The 15,043-nt window shown below is 34.1% G+C and overlaps 1 protein-coding gene across 4 annotated transcripts in view; it reads right to left on the bottom strand.

Annotated features, from left to right (window-relative positions):
• The window catches only part of RPGRIP1L (RPGRIP1 like), a 91,292-nt gene that overhangs the window by 30,630 nt on the left and 45,619 nt on the right, over positions 1 to 15,043 (bottom strand). For 2 of the 4 annotated variants that reach the window (XM_031458434.2, XM_031458436.2), the window contains exons 17-22: positions 12,191 to 12,569; positions 8,792 to 8,982; positions 8,595 to 8,675; positions 5,130 to 5,231; positions 4,539 to 4,701; positions 3,445 to 3,515 (exon numbers count right to left, since the gene is read on the bottom strand). In XM_031458434.2, coding sequence (XP_031314294.1) covers positions 3,445 to 3,515; positions 4,539 to 4,701; positions 5,130 to 5,231; positions 8,595 to 8,675; positions 8,792 to 8,982; positions 12,191 to 12,569 — 987 coding nt within the window. The remainder of the gene's footprint in view (positions 1 to 3,444; positions 3,516 to 4,538; positions 4,702 to 5,129; positions 5,232 to 8,594; positions 8,676 to 8,791; positions 8,983 to 12,190; positions 12,570 to 15,043) is intronic. The other 2 variants (XM_031458435.2, XM_064489162.1) reach the window with 2 other exon arrangements.

The raw sequence follows: 15,043 nt of genomic DNA, 5'->3' as shown, positions 1-15,043 counted from the left end.
AAATGAGGAGGATGGGCCCCAGTTTTACACTTCAGCTCAAATACCTGACTGTTAGTTATTGGTACTGTCTCTTGACATTGTTTTATATTGTAATTTAACTGCTGAATTACTACTTGACTTTTCATGAACACATCTTCCCAATTAATGTAATGTTCCCTGAGGTCAGGGCCAGAACACTGTATTTACCTCCTTAGGGAGGAGTGATCACAAACTGCAGATGGTAAATCCCTGGGAATCTCTGAGTTAGAACAAGAGAGATGAGTGCTGGCTCACACAGGCACTCTCGTCTGTGTGGCCCGCTGTTGTCTATGGAAGTGTAACCTAATAAACTTCTTTTCTAGTCCCATCCTTTGCCTTTGGTAAATTCTTTTACCAACCCGCGTCACTGGCTCACCGACCGCTGTCGTGTCCCACAACAACAATGAAGTTACCTGAGCTACTAGGCCCTGGGTGGATGCTGCAGTGTGCCGCCTGGATCCCCGGAGCTCGGGCATTCAGTCTCCCAGCTGCTTTGAAAGTTGCTGACTACTCATTTTCCTTGCCTGTCAGAACTAAGGCTCCTGCCCAGGTGGAGGATGGAATGATGTGTTGACCCCAGTTACTTCAATTAACTAAAGCTTGGACTCTGTTGACCTCGGTCCTAATTCTATGCTGAATTCTCCTCTGCTCAAGCCTCCCCATGGATATGCATGTATCCTAAGCTTAAAAATTCCCCAGTTTTGCTGTTGGGGGGACACTGCTTTGGGAAAGATCCCCAGCCAGTGTTCCCCTTACTTTCTTCAAGTAATAAATCCTTCCATTTTTTTTTAAAAGAGAGAGAGATGAGTGTTGTTTGTAGACTGACTAGATAAATATATCCCTTGGTATCAGTCCTTGGGTCTAAGGGGGAGATCTCATGGTGTCCCTTAGACCCTTGGACTGATTCAGTATCTCATTTTTCATATTTTTATGTTCAAAAGGCTAAGTGATACAAGGTTTCCAGAGATCCTGATGAAGTAAGCAAAGTCTTGCAGAAGAACTATTGAGGAAGAAATGTGAACTCTGTGAGAAAGAAACACCTGAATTAAGCTTGCAGGCTTACTACTCTTGATGTAATGAATGGAGTGTTCTTAGTAAAATGATATGATGGTTAATTTTATGTGTCAACTTCATTGGGCCTTGAGGTACCCAGACATTTGGTCAAACATTATTCTGGGTAAGTCCGTGAAGGTGTCTCTGGATGAGCTTAACATCTGAATGGGCAGACTTGAGGAAAGCCGATTATACTCCCTAATGTGGGTGGGGCTTCGTCCAATCAATTGAAGACCTGAATAGGACAAAAAGGCTAAGTAAGGGGGAACTTCTGCCTGACTGCCTTGGGTTGCGACATTGATCTTTTCCTGCCTTTGGACTGAACTGAAACAACTACTCTTCAGGTCTCCTGCCTGCCTGCTTTCAGACTGGAACTTACACCATGGGCTCTCCTAGTTCTGAGGTCTGACGCAGACTGGAACGAAGCCGTTGACCCTCCTGGGTCTCCAACTTCATACTCTTGACAGTCATGTAACCCAACCCCCTATAATAAATCTCTTTCTTTTTATATATATCTTATTGGTTCTGTTTCTTTGGAAAACTCTAATACAAATGGCTAGAGAGCTAAATCCCACACAAGCAGCTCATTTTCCCATCAATTCCCACTATCAACATTTTCTAACAGAGGGTAGAGAATTTCTATTCATGGAAATAAATTTGATTTATTCTGATAAAAATAATGTAACAACTCTCAGATTTGACAAAGCAAAAGGATTAAACTGGATTGAACTAAGTGCTATAAATAAAAGTCTTCAGGCAACCATATGCAAGATTCCTTCCTTGATTTATCAATTTTGAACAATAAAGATTCCATGAATCAGGAGGCTATAGGTTAGATGATGTTGTTATAATTAATAATTATATTATAATAATGATAATAAAACTTTGGATAGATGAAATGTTCTGTTTGTATTTATCAAGCACAGAAACTATGGATTTCTCTATTTTATGGAGGTATCTCAAAACTGAAATTTGCTGTGGGTTTGTTCTGCAAAGAGGTCAAGCTAAGAATGTGAGTTTTTTTTTTTTTAAGTTAACTTTTTTTAAATTGTCTTAAAATTTATTGGTGGTAGTTCTTCAAAACATTTCTGTACCTTATAAACACACAGTTCCAATTTAAGGTTAAGAAAGTTATTATCATGTTCTCTCTATAGTTTGTCTTTTTGCACACACCCTCTTTAATCGCCTGAAATTGTTTTTTCTTTCTATTGAACTACAGTTGATTTACAGTATTATGTTAGTTTCAGGTATACAGCAAAGTGATTCAGTTATACATATATATTCCTTTTCAGATTCTTTCCCATTATAGGTATTACAAGATATTGAATATAATTCCCTGTAGTATAACAGTAAATCTTTGTTGTTTATCTATTATATATATTGGTGTATACTTGTTAATCTCATACGCTAAATTTATCCCTCCCAAGAATGTGAGATTTTAAGAGTTGAAATAAGTATTGCAATTTTTACAAATACAGTAGAAATTCTAAAAAAAGATTACAATTAATCATTTCGGGAAAATTAATGTAGATGAATAGAAGAAATTAGGGCTTTTTATTTTACTTACATTTTCTTTACAAAAACTTTTCCCACCCTCACAATGAAAAATGCTCTGGTAAGTGGTACCTATGTAAATTAAAGTATAATTTTCTTTTCAAAATTTCAGTTTACATACTACTTTTCAGCAATGTGCTACAAAACAAGAAAGCACACCTATATGAAATTAATTACCTTCTAAGAAGATTTAATTTTTTTGGCACAATGAAGTAACTTTAACAGCTTACCACTGGACATATTTAGATATGAAGAGTCTTTGAATTCACATATGTAAATTATTATAGTTTTAGATGCAATCTCACATTTTTGAATTCTTTAAAGCTCAAGTGATTTAACACATCTTTGTATAATGGTTCTGAGGATGAGATAAGTCAACTGGTTTCCACAAATGTCTACTGAAGCTACTGATGTTAGGTACTCTTAACACGTTAGCATTATTTTTGCAAAATGCTTTTAGTAGAAACAAAGAAAATAAAAACATAGCTTGTTCTAGCATGAAATTAAAAAAAAATTTTTTAAAGAGAATAACATGGTAATGTTTTCTGACAGCCTAACCAATACTATTGTGTAAAAATCAAGTTAAAAGCATTAAAAAAATTTTTGCAAAAATAATGCTTACATGTTACAGCCCATTACATAACGAAACTGTAAGCCAAATGTCCTTGTACTAGATGATTCCTTGGATAAGATTATGATGATGTATTAAAAATTTTCCAGAAATATTTTGCTTTAAGATCTTCATATATGAAGACTGATATACTATGAATGAAAACAACCTTATTTCAGAACATTTCTAGTTGATATAAGGTTACAGACCTGTTTGATACTGGAGATAGGACCTGGAATAATACACTCATCACTGTCAGAAGCTGATCTGTCTTCTACATCTGTTAAAAAATACAATTTTATTGGTTTAAATCTGTTAAACCAATTATATTTGTGCCTTGTGAAATGGAGAGAAATAAGCTTACATTATAAGGATAACCTTTAAAGAACAATATGATAATCATGTTTGTATTCTTTTTAGCAGCAAAGATATTTACATTTACATTACATTTTAGAAAAGAGGAAAAACTGACCAAAAATTCTGAGTTTAGTTTTAGTAGAAACAAAGAAAATAAAAATATAGCTTGTTCAAGCATGAAATTAAAAAAATTTTTTCTAAAGAGAATAACATGGTAATAATGTTTTCTGACAGCCTAACCAATACTATTATGTAAAAATCAAGTTAAAAACATTAAAAAAATTTTACAGCTTTATTGCAGTAATATTCCCAAATAATAAACCACACAAATTTAAAGTACAAAATTCATAATTACAATATGAGAATACATATTTTGACAAATATCTAATTCTGTGAAACTGTCACCACAATTAAGATAGTGAACATCGCCCCCAAAAGTTTCCTCCTGCTCCTTGCAATCTCTTTCCTTCTGCATCTTTCTATTCCCATCCGTTCTTCCCTAGGCAACCACTTAAATGCTTTCTGTCACTATAGATTAGTTTGCCTTTTCTAGATATTTATATACATTAAATCATGTTGTTAGTTGCCTTCTTTTTGGGTGGGGGGGTCTGAGTTCTTAGTTTTAATTTTTAAAAAGTCAAGTCCTGTAGAATAACCCAGATAACAGTTCTGAACCCAAAGAGAATATAAAGCCATTTAAAGTATCAATTGGAACATGGCCAGCAATAATACTTGCATTCTGTGGTGCTGCTCCAAGTTGAAATAAGGAGATATGCAACAATTCCACCTGACATAGCTGACCAGACTGAACTATATCCCATCATTTCTGTCAAGAAACAGCTATCATTAAATAGAGTCGCTATTAAATGAAGATGCTCTATGAGGCATGCGTGCTCAGACAGATTAAGTAAAGGAGAGTTGAATATAATTTTAAAAAGAAAGTCACCTTCTGGTTCCAGTTCTTCAGTTATTTCTGTTTCATCTTCAGAAGAAGTCAAACTTCGTTCTGCAAGCTGACCCTCAGATAGTAAAGACACATCATCATTTTTCCCTTGTTGCATTATCTCAGTGTTTTCCTTTACCTTACCTACACTGCTTTCCTGAAAAACCTGAAGAAACACGAGCACACTGATATATTATGCTTGGATCACATTTATAGCATTCTTACACCTGAATGATAGTGAAGCATGTAAATATACAGACATGCAATATACATATGATTCATTAGAAAGTAATCCTTCAACTGGCAAATAAAAATTTGCAGATAAATTAAAATCTGATTATAAACTAAGAATTAAAAGGCATTAATCTCAAAATGAATTTTACATTATACTTTAATTCACATATGTATTTACTACTACTACTGCCTGCATAATTGTAGCTGTTACACTTGCCATATTTTTGACCTTTCTATTCCAAGGACATCATATATAAAAATAGGATAAATGATATGATTTCTTGACCCATGTCAGAGCAAAGACAAAGTCTTTAAAAAACAAATTATACCTTTCAAAATAATTTTAATACAAGCACATACCTCAGGAATATGTGAAATAGTTGGCATATTAATTTCTGTTTCTGGCATATGTTCCACTTCTGGTGAAATTTCCTTTGTATCTTCAGCAGGAATAGAGATCTCCTTATATTAATGTGAAAACATGCATGTATGTTATTTTGTATTTATTATTAAATCCCAAATCATCCTAAGACTTTTACACACACACACACATTTACTAATAAAAATTAGGAGCAAATATAGCAGTTACTTATATGACACTGAATTTAGTTGGTACATTTCAGTAACATGGTTGCTACTCTTTATGGTATATACATGCAATTGAAGAACTGCAAACATAGTTCACTGAAGCATTGTTTATAATCACAAAAAAAGTAAAAACAATACAATGTCCAACAAGAGGGAGTTAGTTAAATAAAACAGGGTACATCCAAACACCTGAGTTCTCTGTAACCATGAAAAATAATGTAGACCTGTATTTACTGACACTGAAGAGAATATACAATATACTGCTGAGTAAAAATGCTAGTTATAGAACAATATATGTAGTTGCATACTGTTTATTAAAAACAAACATGGAAATAAACAAACATTTGTATGTACATTTCCATGGGAAAAAGTACATAAGAAAATTCACCAAATTTCTGTCTCTGATATAGAGACTTGGGGAAATTTTATTGTTTTATTTTTATTTGTTGCTTATTTTTATTTTTTAATATTTCCATGATGATTATGCATTATTTATGTAGTTTTAAAAATTTCAAACACTTGAATAGGCTTGTACTTTCCTATAATCAAAATTGTCTTTTTACTGTGTCAATTTATAGTTAACCAATTTTCCAGGGCTCATAAACTGATGTTTATTTTTAAAATATAGTTTATCATTTTTGCTATTTTAAAAGTAAACATGCCTAAGACAGAAAATATGAAAGACAAATAACAAAACATAAATGAATACACATCAGTATATTTCCATAACCCAGTAATAATATCAGTTAATAAACAGTTAGATTTTATTTCTTTATAATTAATTTTTAATACAAATAAAATGTTTTGGTTACACGGTGGAAATTATATTGTAAATACAACATATCCTGTTACATTAAAAAAAACATAAAATTTTCTCTTGATAAAAAGCTTTGGGTAAACATTTTTAATGACAACATATTACAATGAGTGGATGTATCATTATTGACTGAATCATTTTACTAGTGTTGAACGGTTTAACTAGTTCATAATTTTTAGCTATTATGACCAATATTACAACAAACATCTCTATGTATATGCCTTTTTATATTAATGATCATTTACTTAGGATCAGGCTATCTGTGTCCGAATCCCAAATGTAATATTTTGATCTTGAGCAAGTTACTTAACCTCAGCAAACATTACAGGAAAGTAGTGTTTACTTTAAATGGGAATAATTCTAGTATGAACTACAGTAAGGTTGTTGTAAAGATTAAATGAGTTCAATGGATATAAAGCATTTAGCTCAGGGCCTGGCACATAATAAACATTCAATAAATGCTAGCTGTAAAACACTGTCTAAATAATAACTACTGATTTATTAATTTAGCACACATATTAAATGCTCTGTATATACCAGGTATTATTTTGAGTCATGGGGAGCAAGAATATTTTGATCTGGGTGGTTACATAGGTGTATACGTGTAAAGATTCATTGAGCTATGTGCTTAAGATTTGTGTCCTTTACTATACAGAAGTTATATCTCGATTACAAAGAAAATATATTTATTTTTAGAGTCCACAAGATGATGGTGACGAGTGATAACAGTGGAGATGATCTGAAAGTGTAGTTGACAGGTTTTATGAATGAACTGGATGGGAGAAAAAGAGGAATCGAGGAGATACCTTCAAAGTTTCACGTCTGTGCAAAGTGGGTGAATGACTGTCATATACTGAGAATGAGAGAAAATGAAGAGAGAATAATTTTGAAAAAGGGTCGGTGAAGTCAGGTTTGGTTTTGGACATACTAGGTTTAGACTCCTATGAGACATCCAGTGCACATGAAATAAGCAGTAAGAAAATAAATATGGGATTCAGTAGTAAGACCAAGACTGGAGACTATTAATATGAGAGAGTCAGCATATAGATGCTTTTTAAAACAAGGGGATTTGATTAGGTATTTTCTTTCAGTTTTGTTGAGATACAATTGACATACAGCACTGTATATAAGTTTAAGATATACAGCATGATGATCTGACTGACATATCTCTTGAAATGATTACCACACAAGTTTAGTGAACATCCATCATCTCATATAGATACAGAATTACAGAAATGGAAGAAAATATAGTTTTCCTTGTGATGAGAACACTTGGGATTACTCTCTAAACAATTTTCATATATAACATATAGCACTGTTAATTATGTTTATCATGTTGGACCTTACATTCCTAGTACTTATTTATCTCTTAACTGGAAGTTTGTTACCTTTTGACCACCTTCATCAAACTCTCCCTCCCTGATGCCCTGCTTCTGGTAACCAGAAGTCTGACCTCTTTATCTCTGAGTTTGTTTGGTTCTGAAGGATAACTGACCTATAACACTACGTTAGTCCTTGTTATACAACACAGTGATTCTATATTTCTATATATTTCAAAATGGTCACCACAGTAAGTCTAGTTATACTATGTCACCATACAAAGATACTATATAATTACGGACTCCATACATTTCATACCCCTGACCCATTTATTTTGCAACTGGAAGTTTGTACCTCCTACCTCTTTCACCTGTTTCTTTCCTCCTCCCACCCCTCTCTCCTCTGGCAACCATGTTTGTTCTTTGTATCTATAAGTCTATTTCTGTTTTGTTATGTTTCTTCATTTGTTTTGTTTTTTGGATAAGATCTCTTTGCGTACATATAGATAGAGAAGAAAAGAGGTCCAGTTCTGAAGTTTGACTGCTGAGGTAGTTCAACATTTAGAGATATGGTCCAGGAGAATGAGAAGAATAACTGGTAAAGTTGGAGGAAAATCAGTAAGGCATGGTGTCCTAGAGGCCAAGAGAAAAAGGAGCAAGCACTCCACTGTGTCAAAACTTACTAGGAGATTAAGATGGAGACTGAGAGTTGATTACTGGATATTGCAAAGTGAAAGTCATTGTGACCTTAGCAAAAGTAGTTTTAATGAGGAAAAGCTTTACTACAGTGGGCAATAAACATTATGAGGAAAGGGAGACAGAATTACGACAACTTTTTGAACAGTTTTGTTTTGCTTTTTGGTAAATGGGGCAGAAGATTAGGGCAGTAACTGGAGAGAAATATGGGGCCAAAGGAAGGTTTAAATTCAGAATTAAGAACATTTAACACTTAGCACAGTGCCAAATTACAAAGCTAATATTTTAAAGGAAGAAGTATTTTATTTATCTGTTTCCATTTAAATCAGGTAGGATATACTATACCATTTATTTCAAATACTTGTTATGAGAAAAAAATCAGTATTTTGAGTGTTTACTACTTACAGAATCCTGATGTTGTGTGATATCCACAAATGATACCTTCTTATCTTTAGGTGTTAAACGTCTTGGTTTAGGTGTTGGTGCCTAAAATAAACCAATAGGTCAAACTGAGTACAGTGAACATACCTTTTAGATATTTTTTCTCTTTTATTTGACTGTCTTTTAAGTTTTATAGGAAATTCAAAGTCACTGTTACTTACTACAACTAATGTGCTAGCAGAGGATGCTGGAGGTAGCCTTTGAACAACTTCTGACTCTTCTTTCTGTATGAGATTTCCTAAGCCTTCAGTTGTGATGGATCCACTTGGAGGAAGGTAAGCAAATTTCCATTTCAATATTACATGGATGGTTCCTGCAGGATGCTTTTTGTGATCTGTTAACTCAAATATTCCTGTCAAATTACAAAAATAATTGCAATTAATGCTAGAAGCAAGCTTCATTGCCATACGAATTAGAAAAGAGCAAAGAACTACACACAACTTTAAAAATAAGTTTGGCTTTTACTCACAACTCAAATGACTCAAGAGAATGAAATAAAGACAAAAGGATCTATAACGGGTTCATCTCTCAAGCAGAGAGATTGAGGCCTTAAAGGTAATACTGATTCAAAGAGGAGAAAACTGACTTATAAATATTTTAATCACTGAAATTAAATTCAGAAATTCTTCAGAATTCTTAGCTTTCCTCTAAGATATTATCTTGGTTATAGCTCAAATAACAACCTTCATTTGGATTTGATATTCTTGCCAAAATTAGTCTCTGTAGAAAAATATATTAAAACTTCAAAATTTCAAATAACTTATATATCTAAAGGAGTCTTTTTATTACTATACAATTCTATTATAATTTTAAATATACTTTACTGAGACTTGCTAAATTACTCCAAATTAATAGTAGCTCAGCAAAAAATGTCCATAAAATAAACAAACCACCCAAAACATATAATAGTGACAAAAAGTATCACCAAGCTGAATCTATAATATTGAGTCATGCATTTTAATCATCACATTAGATTTTTCAGTATGAAAATCCCTGACTTGAAAAAAAACAAACCTATATTGCAAGCATAACTTTTGTTTAGGGGTATCCTTTACTTAGTTCTCAAGTGTTGGACACTTCTTTTAATGGCTGGCTGGGAAAGAAAAAACTAAAGAACTCTAGACTTCAGGTAGAAAAAAGATATAGGTGGAATAGAGGGAGGTGAAAAACTTCTATTATAGGCACAGGTGGGATTTACAGAACAGCTGACTGAAGAGCCAGTAAATCTTTACCACAAAAAGCAATGATAAAACTGAATAAAATGATAAAAAATAACCATTTAAGAACTCTGGAAATTGATCGAAGGTGTACAACAAATTGAAAACCATTTACTCAAGAGAATCAGCTGAGCCTCAGTAAGAACAAAAGGACTCAGAAAAATCCCTAATAAGCAACTTGCCCTGACTGAATATGAGATTTGTAGATTGTCTGAACTTTGAATGTGTTACCCAAGCCATACACTGACCCATAGGCAAAGGGTGGAAGCCTGCCAGCTCCAGGTGTTTAAATCCAACTTTCAACTAACCATTGACTGACCACTAAACTATGCTCATGCTTAACATTAAAACAGAATAAAACAAACAGAAACTTAGCAGAGACATCAGTGGCTACAGTGAGGGAAAAAGACTATAGAACTAGTCCAGGCAAGTCACCAAACAAACCACAACAGCAACAGTAACCACCCTGCGAAGGGCTGGAATCTAGAGTTGCTATGATATGATGTCCCAAATGTCAAGTTTTAAATAACGACAAAAATTCATGAGATATGCAAAGAAACAAGAGAATGTTGAGCTACATATACAGAAAAAGGTCATCCATAGATACTTTCTGAGGGCATACAGATATTAGACTCAGCAGATAAAGATCTCAGAGCAGCTATTACAAATATGTTCAAAGAGCTAAAAAAACCCATATTTAAAGAATTAAAGGAAAGTGTGATGACAATGACTTATAAAACAGAATATAATAAAGAGCTATAAATTATAAAATGGGAACTAGAATATATTGTACAACATATATATTTCATAATAACTATAAATGGAGTATAGCCCTTAAAAATTGTGAATCATTATGTTGTTCACCTGTAATATATAATATTGTATATCAACTGTACAATAAAAAGCAAAAACTAAATAGGAATTCTGGAGTTGAAAAGTACAATCACTGAAATGAAAAAATTCAATAAAGGGGCTCAATAGGAAATTTGAGCTGGCAGAAGAAAGAATCAATAAACGTGAAGATTGATCAATACAGACTGTCCAATTTGAAGAGGAATAATGAAGAAAAATGAATAGAGCCTCAGAGACCTGTAGGACACCACTAAATATACAAACGTATATGTAGTGGGAGTCTGAGAAGGGGGAGAAAGGGCAGAATAAACAACTGAAGAAATAATGGCAGAAAACTTCCCAAATTTCGTACATAATGGTCCCCTACACATAAAGAAGCTCAACAAGTTCCAAGTAACATAAGCACAAAGGGATCCACACCTAGACATGTCATAGTTGAAATGTTGAAAGCCAAAAAGAAAAAGAAAAAAGAAAAAAAGGAAATCTTGAAAACAATATCATATACAAGGGAACCATAATGAGATTAACAGATGACTTCTCATTAGAAACAATGATGCCAGAGTCAGTTGTCTGATGTACTCAAACCGACTAAAGAAAATAAACCTGAAAACTAAGAATATCATATCCAGCAAGACTACCCTTCAGAAAATAAAAGCTAAATAAAGACATTCCCAGATAACAATGATTAAGTGAATTCATTGCCAGCAGACCTGACTTACAAGATGTAGTAAAGAATTTGAGGCTAAAAGGAAGTGACACCAGATGGTGACTCTGATCACTATGAAGGAATAGAGACAAATAAAGGTAATTACATAGGTAATTATAAAAGACAGCATAAATATATGTTTTTCCTCATTTCTTGTCTTAACTGATTTAAAAGACAGTTGCATAAAACAATAATTATAAAATTATAATGTTGTACTTACAAGATAAAATACGACAATAATAGCACAAAAGAAGGGGAGGAAATGGAGCTAAGAAAATGACACCAGAGAGTAACTCAAATCCGTATGAAGAAAAAAGAATTCCAGAGATGGTAAATATATAAGTTAATATAAGTCTTCTATAATTACATATATATTCTCCCTTCTCTTAAAAGAGATAAAGTTACATAAAGCAATAATTACAACACTGTGTTGTTGGGTTATAACATATACAGGCATACTATGTACATATATATGGCAATAATATTACAAAGGAGGGGGAGAGAATGGAATTATGTTGGAGCAGACTTTCTAAATTTTAATAGAGTTGTTAGTCTTAAATTCAAGTTGACTGAGGTAAGTTAAGATGCATATTATAATCTCTACAACAACAACTAAGAAAATAACTGAAAAAATATAATATTATACACCCAAAGTTTAAGATTACCTAAGAAGGCTAGGAAGATTAGTTATAAACAGATCACATCCAAAATGCTGAGGTATAATTTTGTTGTTGTTGTTGTTGTTTGCTTTTTTACAATTTCATGGATTCAAGAAATATGCTTACCTGAAATACACTTGTCATGTGCCAGTGAAATCAGAGGCACATTGACTTTTCCTATGTAAATATTCTCCTGGGTATCACTATCATCAAACACATAAAAACTCAGAGACTCTGACTTAAGGTATCGATCCAAATCCATATTCATTGGCACTGGGAAACACATGTGATCATCAAACTGTGGATCATTGCTACTGGGAATGATGGCTGTATCATGGTCTGCAAAATCAAAAAACTTGTACACAACATATGGGTGTGGCTGCAGGTGGCTTGCTCGGGACTGCAGGTGGTTGCAGCATCTTACTGTAATATGAAGTTCATTTAAGTTGCCATCTGCGGAATCAGTAGAACTGAGCTGAGCAGTTTTGGGTGCTTGCTGACTTAACTGGAAAAACATACATATTTATATTATAGTAATAATACAATGAAAAGATAAAAAGCAGCTGCCAACCCCCAAACAAAATAGTTTCACAAATGAACAAAAAGCTGCATATTTTTATTTCATAGTGAACTTCTCACTTAAGGACTCTTAACTCGTATTCAAAACCAATATTCTCTAGAACATGTGTACAGATGTTATTAGCAGCAAACATCAAGACTGAGCAAACATGTAGAGGTTGCTGTTAAAACCAAATAAAGCCAAGAAAATAGCTAATCTCATGTTATTTAATTCTATTTAATAATAAACAGGTAAAGTGTTAAAAGATGGGTCCAAAGACAAATGTCTCCTGGTTCACAATTTTATTTAGAGCTAATCCTTCAACCATTCCAGTTATTCCTATCATATCCCATTCTTAGGTGAGAATCCAATGAATTTGATGGTACCCATCCACAAAGATGATTTTGTTATATTTGGGTTGGCCCTCATCCTGAACCAATGGGGTTTGGGGGAACAGATACCTGAGGCCAAGGTTAGCTAGTATATCAGATTTCAACTGCTATATAAGAACAAGGGAACAGAGTGAGAGATAAACCCTGCAGAGGTAAAACCTTGGCTTGGGAGGACATTTCAGAAGAGAGATGAGCAAAGGGAGTTATCAGGCAGAGTCAGAAACTACTTCATGGCCCTTTCTTGAACTATTACTCAGGTAGCCGGTGCACAAGTATCACAGCAAACACCCACACTGACTAACTGCTAAGTGCACCACGGCTGACGTGATCTGGGACCAGGAATGCAGTGTTGCAGGGCCTTGTGGTGTCAGAGAATTCTCCACCTTCCACAAGGGGACCACTCTTTCACTGAATTTTTGATACTGGATTCAACATCTGGAACGTCTGACTCTAGAGAACTTTATTGGAGAAGGAAAAACAGAACTATAGTCATAATCTCCTTAGTGGAGACATCTGGTGGTGTGGAGAGGGGAAATCTGAGAAGGGAATCATAATACTGCTTTCCCAGGGCTAGTCTGCATCTGGCAATAGAAAGCTGAGTGGAATGATTTACAAAGTACCTTCTCCACTTCTCTTCCCAAGTCTACCCACAAAAGGTGAAATTCCAACAGTAAGTGACTTATTCAAGCCATGAACTGGGAGTCCAAAACCCTTTAAACTACAAAACCAAATAAATACAGTGGTTTCTCTATTTCTAATTTCCTTTTCTGTAACAGCATTTCCCAAAGCATGTTCTGAAGAATATTTGTCCAGAAAGTTCCCTCTGGGGAATGGGTGCCATTCTTGAAGTTTGGGAAATCAGTGTTATATTAGTCACGGTTCTTTAATTGGAAGTCATAGAAACTAATTCCAGTCAGCAAATACAATGAAATGAGACTTTAATATAAGGTTATCGGGTTATTTCGTAGAACTACATAGCAGAAATGTGATTCAGTCTTAGGAAGGTGATGGGACTGGAAAGCTACCAGAATTTACTCTCCATCTAGTTTCCAGTTTTCTCCCCTAGTCCCATTTTCTTCCTTTGCCATTTAACATGGTAGCAGATGGCTGCCCCACAGCTCCCAACCTTACATGTTCCAGGCATGGAAAGTTGTGCTTTCTCTTGCTCTCAAGAAGCAGAATCTGATTGGCTCAGCTGGGGGCAGGTGGACATTCCTGAATCATTAGCTATAATTGGGAGGAGTGGGAGAGAGCAAGACGAACAAACGTAAAGCTGGCCCAGTCCCACGGATCAGGAGAGAGGGTAGCTCCAAACGAAAAAAGAGAAACATGACTTGAGCAGACATTCCAAAATGTTTCTACTATATTCTATCCCTTTATTACTCAACATAAGTGTATACTTTATGCTTCCTCTTGAGATTCATGTTATACATGAGAAGTCCTAAAGGATCCCATTTAATTTTGCTCAATTCAGTGTTTTCTACATTTATTGGATCATGGAATTCTTTTGGAAATACGGCTATTAAGACTCCATGAAACAAAGTTTGGGAAATGCCTGAGGGGTTGCACTTTAACTTCCAGTTCTCATGTAAAAGAACATTCATTTTATATTCTACTTTGCATTTCAGAAACCTAACAGTTTCTGAGACAGCTGGAAAGAAGGAGAATAACTGAGGGTCCAATAATAGTTATTAATTCCCTTAACAGGAGAAATTGCAATGAAAGTCACTTGATGTGTAATAGTAGTACTGCAATTCTATTTCTCAAAAATGTCCTGGCTAGCACAAGGGAGTTCCTTTGTGGTGACAGACCAATTCTGTATCTTGATTGTGGTGGCAGTTACATGATTATATATACATGATAAAACTGCACAGAACTCTGCCTCCTCCTATACACACACACAAAAGTGCAAGTAAAATGTACAAAATCTGAATAAAGTCTGTAGCTTAGCTGATAGTGTTGTACCAATGTCAATTTCCTGGTTTTGATATCATACTATAGTTATATAAAATGTTACAATTGGGAGAA

The sequence above is a fragment of the Camelus dromedarius genome, chromosome 9 (genome assembly GCF_036321535.1).
Source record: "Camelus dromedarius isolate mCamDro1 chromosome 9, mCamDro1.pat, whole genome shotgun sequence".
In the NCBI taxonomy this organism is placed as follows: domain Eukaryota; kingdom Metazoa; phylum Chordata; class Mammalia; order Artiodactyla; family Camelidae; genus Camelus; species Camelus dromedarius.
This window is presented reverse-complemented; position numbering and strand designations above follow the sequence as displayed.